This window comes from Mustela putorius, unplaced genomic scaffold (genome assembly GCF_011764305.1).
Source record: "Mustela putorius furo isolate JIRA1106 unplaced genomic scaffold, ASM1176430v1.1 tig00003987_pilon_pilon_pilon, whole genome shotgun sequence".
Lineage (NCBI taxonomy): Eukaryota > Metazoa > Chordata > Mammalia > Carnivora > Mustelidae > Mustela > Mustela putorius.
The window spans coordinates 1,835,957-1,847,937 of record NW_025422126.1 but is presented as its reverse complement, the minus strand read 5'-3'; the positions used below and the strand labels follow the sequence as shown (position 1 = coordinate 1,847,937).

The 11,981-nt window shown below is 37.8% G+C and overlaps 2 protein-coding genes across 2 annotated transcripts; one reads left to right on the top strand and one right to left on the bottom strand.

The window, feature by feature from the left end:
• Positions 1 to 305: 305 nt before the first annotated feature.
• On the top strand, positions 306 to 1,262 carry LOC101677411 (olfactory receptor 51H1-like). Its single transcript, XM_004782216.1, has one exon. The coding sequence runs from the start codon at positions 306 to 308 to the stop codon at positions 1,260 to 1,262; it is 957 nt and encodes a 318-aa protein (XP_004782273.1).
• A 5,244-nt stretch (positions 1,263 to 6,506) lies between these two features.
• On the bottom strand, positions 6,507 to 7,460 carry LOC101679791 (olfactory receptor 51H1-like). The gene has a single exon (XM_004782224.2). It carries the CDS (start codon positions 7,458 to 7,460, stop codon positions 6,507 to 6,509), a length of 954 nt encoding a protein of 317 aa, XP_004782281.2.
• Positions 7,461 to 11,981: the final 4,521 nt, after the last annotated feature.

Genomic DNA, 11,981 nt, shown 5'->3' with positions numbered 1-11,981 from the left:
TTGAGGAGCAGAAGACAAATTATTCAAAAATGATAAGAGATGTGAAAGTAAATGTGAATGTGACTTATTTGTAGTTGGGTGAGTCTTTTTCCCCTCAGCCAGTAGAATTTTCCTCAACAGGATACACCGTGGAATAGTAATTTTGGGATTCAGTCCTCTCTTATACCCTCCCCACCCGTGTGAAAATAAAATTGTTTGACTCCCAGGAGTCAGATTCTAACATATTGTTATATCACTGTATTTTTAGGAAGTCACCCATCAGGACCCCACAAGCACCCTCCTCATGCCTGTGTCACACTGGCTTCATGGCAGATAATAACCACTCTTACTTCCAACACCCTTACTTTGTCTTAACTGGAATTCCAGGGCTTGAACAAAAGTATTATTGGATGGCATTCCCATTGGGTGCTATATATGTCATTGCTCTCTTTGGCAATGGTGTCATCATCTCTACCATCAAGTCTGAATCATCCCTGCATATCCCCATGTACTATTTTCTGTGCATGCTGGCATTGGCAGACATGGGGCTTGCCCTTTGTACTTTGCCCTCTATGCTAGGCATATTCTGGTTTAACCACAAGTCCATTGCCTTTGATGCCTGCCTTGTTCAGATGTACTTCATTCACACCTTCTCCGCCATTGAATCTGGAGTCCTGGTGGCCATGGCCCTTGATCGGGTTGTTGCCATCTGGGACCCGCTCAGGTATGGTACCATCCTAACCAATGGTGTGGTCTGCAGAACAGGGACAGTCATCTTGACAAGGGCAGTGTGTGTGGTCTTTCCTGTGCCTTTCCTCATCAAACGACTTCCCTTCTATCGCTCCAATATTCTCTCCCACTCCTTCTGCCTCCACCAAGATGTCATGCGCCTTGCCTGTGCCAGCACCCGGGTCAACAGTCTCTATGGCCTCATTGCTGTCGTCTTCACCAAGGGTTCTGACTCCCTCTCCATCCTCCTCTCCTATGTGTTCATACTCCGAACAGTAATGGCCATTGCCTCAGGGGAGGGCCGGCTGAAGGCACTCAACACCTGTGTTTCACACATCTGTGCTGTACTCATCTTCTATGTTCCACTTATTGGGGTGTCTGTCATTCATCGTTTTGGAAAGCACCTTTCACCACTGACTCATGCCCTTATGGCTAATGCCTACCTTCTTGTACCCCCTGTGCTGAACCCTATAGTCTATACTGTGAAGACCAAGGAGATACGAAAGAAAATCATCCAAATATTTGTTCAAAGCAAGATTACTGCAGAGGGTTAAGTTCTGCCAGTTTGAGAGAGAAGGAAATCTATTCTGTAAAGGTTCAATTATGAGTATGAGAAATAAAGGTTATCTTTTTCATGTTTTCTGTGTGATTTGAATTAGACAAAAAGAGATTTCTCTGCTGGGGTGCCTGGGAGGCTCAGTGGGTTAAGACTGTGCCTTTGGCTCAGGTCATGATCTCAGGGTCCTGGGATAGAGCCTCGTATCAGGCTCTCTGCTCAGTGGGGAGTCTGCTCCCCGCCCCCCACCCGCCTACTTGTGATCTCTCTCTCTGTCAAATAAATAAATAAAATCTTAAAAAAAGAGACATTTCCCTGCTTTCAGAGCATATTTTCCTTTTCCTGTGCCAAGTTGTTCTTTGCTTAGTATAGGAAGAGTGACATTTATAGGAACTGTTCAGTGTACTGTCCTATAGCCCTGCATTTTTGGCATATAACACCTGAAGGCAGGGAATATTATTAATTCAATTTTTAAATAACTCTCCTGAACTCAAATAGGCCATGAGTTCAACACCTTTTAAATTAAAGCTCACTAAATTAATTTAACATTCTCACTCAAGAATTAGGAATGACCTCCATTTGCTTAAAAGGGGAGAAATGAACTATACTCATTAAATAATAAGACAACACCTGGGGATAATACTTTATTAAGACATGAATCAGAAAAATGATCAAATTTTAGGATTACGAATATTAATGTGTACAATGGAGCAGGGGCCAACTATGTTGTATAACTTGAGATCAAAAGATTAAGGGTAAAGTTTAGCTTTTCTGTGTGTGACACTAGGTATTCTCTTACCTGGAAATCCAGTGTGGTTATGAAATTAAGTTTAATCATATGAGTACAACTACTGGTAAACATGAGGTTCTGTTCAATTATAAAGAGTGTCTAAGAATATTGAAGATAAGGGAATAAGAGAACTTAGAGTTGTAGACTGCCCACTAAGCAAAAAGACACACTGCCGGAGCCTCTTACATGTTATTTTATTTGGTATTACAGCATCCCTTTGAGGGAAAGTGTCATGCCCAGTCTGTTACTTGCCTGTGATGGGCAAGTAAGGAAAGGCAGAAAATTTGAAAATTTTTATAACAATTTGACTTTGCAGTGTCACCAAAGCACATGGTTTTGTATACAATACAATAAAATTGTATGGGTGCAATTTCTTTTTCCTGATCTGAGTGGGTAGAATTTGGGGTTTCCCAGGAAGGCAAACAGGGTGTACTTGGAGTGTGATTGTGGCTTCTGGTGTGACAAGGGGAGGAAGAGCAGGACCAGTTAGAGGGGCAGGGAGAGAATGGGCTGGCTTGAACTGAATTAAGAAAAAAAAAGCTCAAAATTAATTTACCACATACAATTTGCAAAATACTGATTTAGTAGAAAAAAATAAGATTCATCTTTTATTCTTAAGTAAAACATCTATTCTATGTGTTTGAATTAGACATAGGGCTACATGATAATTCAAATTAAATTTTTCTATGGCAGGTTATTTTAAGATGTAGTTAAACATGTAGTTTGACATATTGTCTTCTGTGCTATTTTCTTCCTCCTTAGAAAGGCTCTCTCCTCATTCTACTCCTTAATTTGACCAAAAAACTGCATCCTACTTTTGCAAGAGGACCAAACCAGATTGATTATTGTGGGCGTTGATGACACATGCAAATCAAAGAAAGAATCAAGTACTGAGTTTCTGAATATGTGTCTGTAATTTTTGAATGTAATATAAATAGAGCATGTTTATACCTTTAAAGAAAGAACTAGGACGTGATTACTGTAGGAAAGAGCAAGTGTTAAAGATTCTACGGTTAAAAAAAAAAAAAGATTCTACGGTAATTGAGGTATATAAAAAAACTCCACAAGAGCGGGGACACCTGGATGGTTCAGTTGGTTAAATGTCCAACTCTTGATTTCAGGTCAGGTCATGATCTCAGGGTTGTGAGATGGAGTCCTACACTGAGCTCCATGTTCTGTTTGAGATCTCTTTCTCCTTCTGCCCCTCCCCCTCTATGTGCTGTCTCTCTCTCTCTCTCTCTGAAATAAATAAATAAATCTTTAAAAAAGGACTCCACATAGAGATTATGCAAGGGCAATTAATAATGAACAATTAGGGGCATCTGGGTGGCTCAGTGGGTTGAAGCCTCTGCCTTCAGCTTGGGTCATGATCCCAGGATCCTGGGATCAAACCCCACATCAGGCTCTCTGCTCACCTGGGAGCCTGCTTCCTTCTCTCTCTCTGCCTGCTTGTGACCTTTGTCAAATAAATAAATAAAATTAAAAAAAGAATGAGCAATTAGATCACGAGGGAGAGAAGAGAGAGAGAGATCCATTGGGTTGTATTTTAAAGCCATTAACGTGAATGTCATCTTAGCAGAAGAGATTTACTGAGGTAGTAGAGTGACATGGGGGAAACTGAGAAATACCCACATCCTGTTGGAGACGAAGAAGTGAAAGCAGGTGAAGAAACAGGAGGTAGCAGTAGGACATGTGAGATGTCATGAAATCAGTGAAGAGATTAAAAAGCAGGGGATGGTAAATATTTGTAATATGCCCAAATAATTTAAACTGAGGGAGGGTTGAGGTGGAAAGTACTTGATTTGTTAGAAAGAGATTGGAGCCATGGAAAACATACCTTCCATATATTAATGGGCACAAAAGCCAGACTCTAGGAATCAGAGGTGGGATTGCACAGTGAACGTGTGGAGTATGTGAGTCGATTGCTGGTAAAGAATATAGACTTTTGATCTTGCCACTTCATGGTCCCACCAAAGAATCAAAGACTAATGGTATTCAAAGGGCACTTTCAGCTACTTCCCTCTTAAATCACAGTATGTGAACTTTGTAAAGACCTCTTATGGTAGTTCTCTTTTATCCTTAGTCTGGAGTGGTAGTTTTCAAGATTTTGGTTGTATATCTGTATAAGGAAAAAAGAAAAAAGGACACTCTCTAACATATTTATATTTTATATTTATTTATTGAATAATTATATATGGTAACACATTAAGAAAAATAAACGTTTTTGAAGACTGAGATAAATTTACATACAAATCAAAGTTATATATTTTTTTTCTCCTTGTAGGCTAACTGATTATAAAGTGTCCTTTATGGGATTCTTGTTTTTCATTTAGATGGTATCGATACTGAAGCCTTGGCTGATATTTGCCTTCTATACCAACCAACCATTTTGAAGTAATTCCCATTGTTTACTTCCGTCTTGGCAAGATGAACTTCTTCCATAAGGTTTTGACAATATTGATTACTAGTTTATCTCTCATGCAGCTGTGTCTTAGAATCACTCCTTCATTCCCTCTTCATGGAATTTGCTTGCAAGCCTAGAAAACCCTGAGACATGGATTAAGTTTCACTTTACAGGCTTTAAAATCAACAGATCCAAATTTAAATCTAGTTCTGACACTTAAAAAAACTATTTAACTTGAGCAAGTTACTTAACTACTCTAAAACTTATTTCCCCGTGTGTAAAATGTTGCTAACACCTACTCTCAAAGATTGTTGCAAGGATATTAAGATATATAAAGGCAGGGGCACCTAGATAGCTCAGTTAGCTCAGTGTCCAGCTCTTGATTTTGGCTCAGGTCATGATCTCAGTGTTGAGAGCTTGAACCTTGTGTGGGGATCCTCAGTGTGGAGTCTTCCTTGGGATTCTTTCTCTCACTCTTTCCCCCTGCCCCATCCCCCTGCTTGCTCTTGCTCTCTTAATAAATAAAATCTTTTTTTAAAAAAGGTATTTAAAGGAAAATAGCATTATCCATTACTATTAATAAATGTGATACTGAAGTGTAATACCTACTTGACTTGTATATATATTTCTTTTCCGAGAACTGTGCCAAGGATTAAGCAGTAAATTAGTACATTTTCCTCTGTATTTCCAGGTCTAGCATCATGACTGGTCATGATTTCATTAGGGTTAAATGCATATTCATTGAAGGAACAAGTAATTCTCCCAGCAAATTCATTGTTTCATGATTAATAAAATACTTAAAACAGGAACCAGCATCAATGCAAAGACACATTGCATTTGACATACTCATCCTCAACACATGTGTTTACTGCTTTCTTTTCTTTTCTTTTTTTTTTTTTTAAGATTTTATTTATTTATTTGACAGAGAGAGATTACAAGTAGGCAAAGAGGCAGGCAGAGAGAGAGGAGGAAGCAGGCTCCCCGCTGAGCAGAGAGCCCGATGCGGGACTCAATCCCAGGACCCTGAGATCATGACCTGAGCCGAAGGCAGCGGCTTAATCCATTGAGCCACCCAGGCGCCCCTACTGCTTTCTTTTAAAAAAAAATTATTTAAATTCAATTTAATTAACATAGAGTATACTATTAATTTCAGGGGCAACATTTACATATTCATCACTAGCATAAAACACCCAGTGCTCATTACATCCAGTACCCTCCTTAATGTCTATCACCCAGTTACCCCATCTCCCTACCCGCCACCCTCACTGTTTTCTTAAACTTTTTCTCAGTGCTGAAAGTTTTTACTAGTCCTCATAAAATGCCCAGGAGTAATTTTACTTGGTCAAGTTTTGTTGGATCCTCTAGTACACAGCAAAATATACCTTACTCATACTGGGTCAAAAGAGTAAAGACAAAACACCCATTATTCTACTAAGCATGTGGCAGAAAACTAGGACTACTACAAATCTGTAAAGAAGTGATATTCCTTAAAAGAAAAGGAGTAAATTAAATAATCACAGATGTGTCTGTTTTAATTTTGTCATTTACTTTACTCCATAAATACCAAAACTTAAATGCTATTTGATTTTGTGACAGTTTCCTTTGCTCTATTTTAAAGAAAAAACAAAACAAAACAATATCTGAGAGACCCAACCCTTCAGTAGTGCTATTGGGCTTCCAGAATCCTTCTCTATGTAAATATTATTTAACTGATAATTAAAGAAAGAATATTACTTCATGTTATATGAGTAAATACCCATAAGTGTTATCTAGATAAGCAGGTGATAATTTATCTTTACTGATGCTCATCTCTAGTTTAAAAGAAGAAAATTATAGTTTAATTAAATTAGATTTTGTATGTGATACCAGATATCGAAATGTGTACATTTCAAAATGGAGTATATACAGAACAAGAATGACTAGTCTTGTATCATCACCCACAAGCCTTTTACTAGCCTTTTACCCACCCTTGCATTTTACTAGATGTACATAATTTGGCTGCATTGAAACTGCTGAAACTGTTGCACCTTATACTTGACTCCATTTTCCTAGGTCCAGTTCATTTTCCTCTGGAACATGTTTATGATCCGCCTTCGTATCTGCTTGGTCTTCACACTATAGACAATGGGATTGAGTACAGGGGGGAGTAACAGATAGATATTGGCCATGAGTGTGTGGACTACTGGTGACAAATGCTTCCCAAATCTGTGGATCATGGTGACACCAATGAGAGGAATATAGAAGAGGAGCACAGCACAGATGTGAGAGAGGCAGGTGTTGAGGGCTTTGAGCCTTTCATCTCTGGAAGCAATGCCCAGCACAGTCTTTAAGATGAGCACATAAGAAAAGAGAATGATGAGGGCATCCAGCCCCAATGTGAAGATGACTATGATGAGTCCATAGAGACTGTTAATGCGGGTGCTGGCACAGGCTAGCCGCATTGCATCTTGGTGGAGACAGTATGAATGAGACAAGACATTGGAATGGCAAAACGGTAGCCGCTTTATAAGGAAGGGAACAGGGAAGACTACACAGATTGCCCGGATGAGGACAGTTATTCCAATCTTTCCAATGATGCCATGGGTGAGGACAGAAGCATAGCGTAATGGGTCTCGGATGGCCACAAATCTGTCAAAGGCCATGGACACTAAAACTCCTGATTCTACCACTCCAAATCCATGGATGAAAAACATCTGTGTAATGCACGCATTAAAGGGAATTTCAGGGGCATTAAACCAGAAGATGCTGAGCATGGAGGGCAAGGTGGACATGGAGAGACTAATATCAGTGAGAGCCAAGATGGAGAGGAAGTAGTACATAGGCTCATGGAGACTCTCATCTACCTTGATGACAACCAAAATGGTACCATTTCCCAGGAGAGTTAGTGTGTAGAGAAATCCCAAGGGAAAGGCCATCCATGCATTTTTATCTGGCATCCCAGGGATACCTGTTAAAATGAAACTGTGATGGTTGGCCTGTGATGCATTTGAGTTCATTGTCATGTTCTCGCTGTTGAGGGAAGCTGGACTCTCCCACTTGGCTTGTAGCTCCTAAATTGAAAATATATTTTCATAGAAGATAGGTAAATGGTTTTATGAATATAGAAGAGAAACAGCCGGGGGAGGCAGTTATGTTGAAAACAGAGTCTAGGAGGTTTTTTTTTAATCACTTTGTCCCTTTGCTTCCTAGATAATCACATAACATGAAGCAGCGGAACCCAAGGGCTTAATAGTGTAAAGCATTTTGCTAAATAATCAAAAAACCCACTAAACTCACATCACTACTACCACACAAATACCTACACACAATTCCACTGCCATCACAAACCCATATTCAGACAAATCTATGTGTGTATATTCACACACATATAGTCTTACATGCTCACATATATATAGTATACATATATGTGTGTGTATTTTTTCACATGCCTTTGCATCTGTGTCACTGTATTTATAATGGCCAACATTTTTAAATAACACATTAGTGATAAAACTCTTCAAATTAATATTTAATCTTCATAAATTTTAATAATTTATAATTTTCCATAACCTCATTTTATTATTTTTTATTTTTTTAAATTTTATTTTTTCAGTGTTCCAAGATTCATTGCATAACTTCATTTTAAAGTAGCAAGGAACCCGTAATAAAGGTGGCCCAGAAAGAACCACACATAGGTTATGAGAGTAGCCCCTTACAGGATTTTTAATTTGAGAGTCACCTAATGTACTGGAAGCTTGAGGTCATTCTTAAAACCTCTTCCTTCATCAAACCAACGTTTAACCAATTTCACACTTGCCTCTAAAACATACAAAATAAGTATCCCCTCTCTGTCTTTGGTACAGTCAATACATAGTATAACCCGTTTCTCCCAGGCTCCCTGATTATCCTCCATCTTGTAGTGCCCATGCCAGTAATTCTTCATTCTGAAGCCTGAATAAACTCTTTAGATTTGGAGTATGATTTATTCATCACAAGCAAAGTGTCATTTAAGGGTTTATATTGTACCTAGAACAGAGTCTCAAATCCTTACCTTAGCCCTCAAGATAACAGCACAATTCAGCTCCTACTCCTATCTACTGCTCCTGCACCAACTCACATCCTATCTCTCCCCTTTGGTCTCTTCAGTCCAGCCAGAGTTGCAGTGTTTAAGTGCCTGGATCCCACTGAGATACTTTCTGAAACAGGATTTCCACATATTTTTTTTATACCTTTCTTCACCGCTCAAACAATTCCTCTTTGCCTATCAAAACCTTTCTGTCCTTCCCAAGTGACCCTTTTCCAAGTTCTCAGAGTGATTTAAGAGTCCTTAAGTCATAACTATGTTGTTTTCACATTCTGGGCTTTTCCTTCTCCTAAGTAGAAATAGTTAAATATTGCATGAGTATTTGTTTAATTACCCACTTGCCTGCTAGAAGTTAAACTCCCCAAAAGAAAGGAAGAGTTGTATGCTCATCACTTAATAGATCACATATTAGGCATATATTAGTATCTGCTTAAATGAAGGAATAAAATAGTATGTGTTGTTGTGTTAATATGTTAAATGAGGGAATGAAAAAAAATTAATTAATGAGAGTGATTGAATATCATTTTGTTTTTTAGAAGTCTTACAAATCCTCAAACTCCTCCCTGATTTTTTTGCATGTGGGTTGGAAATTATTAACCAAGAGAAAAATATCTTTTTCTAAAATAGCACAGATTTAAAAAAAAAAAAAAAAAAAAACCTTAAATGAGGAGCCTTTGAAAGATATCATGGTGTCTTTATTCTCTCCTAGGTGCCTCTTATGGGAAAGGGGAAAGAAAAATCTCAAGAACTTGCCATATACACATGACCAGGTAGTCTTCTCTGCTCCTTTCTCCTGTGTTGCTGTGAGTTGAGGAATTGCTGTTTGGGAGACAGCACTATGAAAAAGATTTTTTTTTTTTTTTCAGATTCTGATCTTTTGGACATCAAGGAATCCTTGAGAGAGTATCGTCCACTTACAAAGGTTGTGTTATGTGCTGCAAACAAACTCCACGTCTCTCTCACAATATATTAGAATGCTCAAATCTAAACAAAGCACTTTGTGTTGTCTGTCTAACCCTTCAGCTGCTCCTTGAGCAAGGGGCTTTTTAAATTCTTTCTGTGTTAAGGGAGAGTCCTTCACATGTTTGGGTCTGCTGACCCCTCATCTCAGGCAATTCTGATGGTTTTCACTTGGGAAGAACCGGTTCACTCATTCCACATGGATGTTTTTCTGGGAAAGACTTGAAAAATCTTTGATATTGTTGAAGTCCCCAGGGCCTGTAGAAGTACAGTTGTTCTATGGACATAATGATTCTTGTTTTCCCGATTCTTGTTTCCAGTGCTTTTGACTGTTTTTCTTAATCCAAATGTGTTTTACCTCATCTTCTTTTTTTCTCATTCCTATCTCTTCTCCCCTTTCTCTTTTTCATTGTCTCTAACGTTCAGCACCCTCTTTTTCTAGCCCCCAGTTCCTGTACTTCCATCCGATCTTCTTTTTATTCTTTCCATGCACTAGGTCCTCCCCTGCGATATATGTCTTCTTCTGTCCCTAATAACAACATGTATACTTATTTTTTCCACCTTTTCTTACCTAGACTCTTGTCATCTGCTCTTATCATTTCCCTCACTAGAATTTCAATGATGATCTAATGAAATAATGTACATAAATAATTCCACACAGTGCTTGCCATGTAGAAGGCATGTAAAAATATTTTAAGATTAATTTATTACCTGTATCAACCTCTGTGCTTCAGTTCAGAATTAATCTGGCTTCCTTCCTTTTACTGAGGTTAGCAAACAGAGCACTTATGAAGACTTCTCAAACTTCTGGGGGTGTCTGGAACTATCACAACTCCATAACAATTTCACAACTCCTCTGAAAACATCCCTCAGGGGTGTTGTTAGCCTCTGGGCTATTCTGTCATGATTTCCTGAAGGAGTCCAAACCCTTCCTTCATCTGTCAAACTGTCCTTTCTTTTGCCAACAAATCTCAAAAAATTTTTTCATTTTATTTGCACTCTGTCAGCCAAGTTTGAAGAAGAAGCTTCTTCTCTCTTACACACACATGCATACATATTATATAAAAGAATACCTATATATGTAATAAATACATATTAAATATGTAAATAAATACAAATATATAAAAAACAATTTGTCTCATGTTGAACCACTAAATAAGTTCTAGGATTCCAGCCGGATGTTGATCCAGGTCTTCTAACTCCAAAACCAGTCTCAGTTTCAATGATGACTTAGTGTTGTGATTTACCCTGAAATAGGGCTGGAGTCTACTGTTGTTCTGGAGAGAAGGGTTGCCTGACTCTCCATCAGAAACATAGAGAACAAAGTTCTCTGAGTTTGTTGTACTCTTTGATTTCCTGAGCTGTTATTTAAATCTATTAAATATAACTTCTTTAATTTGTTTTAATGAATTTTTCTGTAATGAAGTTTTTCATCATTGAGGTAATTCTCAAAATTATAGAAACAGCTAGTTATTCCATCAACGTGTGCTTTTGTGTGTTGGGTCCTTAAATTATCCACAGACCCTATCCATCACCTCTTCATGCCCCTTTTGATCTCATTTATTTTCCTTCATAGGCATATTTACATATAACAACAGAAAACAAAAGCCAGATATAAATAATTCTTATGATGATGCTTTTTTCCCAGGCACATTAGAGAATGTATTATAGAAGTTTGTTTTATTGTATTTTTTATTTTATTGCATTTTTGATTTCTAAACCCATTTCTTTCCCAATATGTTTTACAACCTATAGGAGACCATCTATTCAAAAAACAGAACCAGTGCTTTATGATAAGTGTTTCTGTATATTATTACATAAGAGTTTGTGACTATGTTTAGAAATCTATGATGTATATATATTTATTAGTTTTACATGATCCTACATGTGATATGTGTGTATGTATAATTTCTATAGATGAGTTTTTATTCTTTTTAAACTATCTTTAAGCATCCCAAACCATTAAGGGTAAGGAGTTAAAAGACAAAGTAAGTCTTTGCCCTTAAGCATTTTCAAGTTTGTGAGAGTGCTAATGCTTTCCAGTCTCTTACAAGTACTTTTATAAACAGAAATACACGCACACAAAGTGCTTGTTGCAAACTTTCTGAGTCTTTTAACTGGTGGCCTAACTCCTCTGAGGACATTATGATTTGCCTCATTCATATCTATAGAAACTGATGCTGCTTGTAGCCTAACCTCTTCCAGATGGACTTCCAGATTATCCTAACAATCAGAATTTCCTCTTATCTGTAACTCTACATTATCAAGGATCTGCCTTTCCAGATACAAAATGGAAAATTTTAGCAGAAAGAGTAGAAACTTTGAAGTCTGATATACCTTGCTTAAAACCAGGTTTAATTTTCAGCTGTTTGATCTTAGAGAAAGTCATGAAACTTCCTATTCATTCAACATTCCCTTGTCATCTGTTATAAAGGACTTCTGGTTAAGTCCAGCTAGTCCTTAATGTCACCATCTGAGTTTACACAGCCCAGTGTGCTAG

Coding starts and splice junctions, on each gene's coding strand:
- LOC101679791 (XM_004782224.2), bottom strand. CDS start 7,460: ATGACAATGAACTCAAATGCATCACAGGCCAACCATCACAGTTTCATT.
- LOC101677411 (XM_004782216.1), top strand. CDS start 306: ATGGCAGATAATAACCACTCTTACTTCCAACACCCTTACTTTGTCTTA.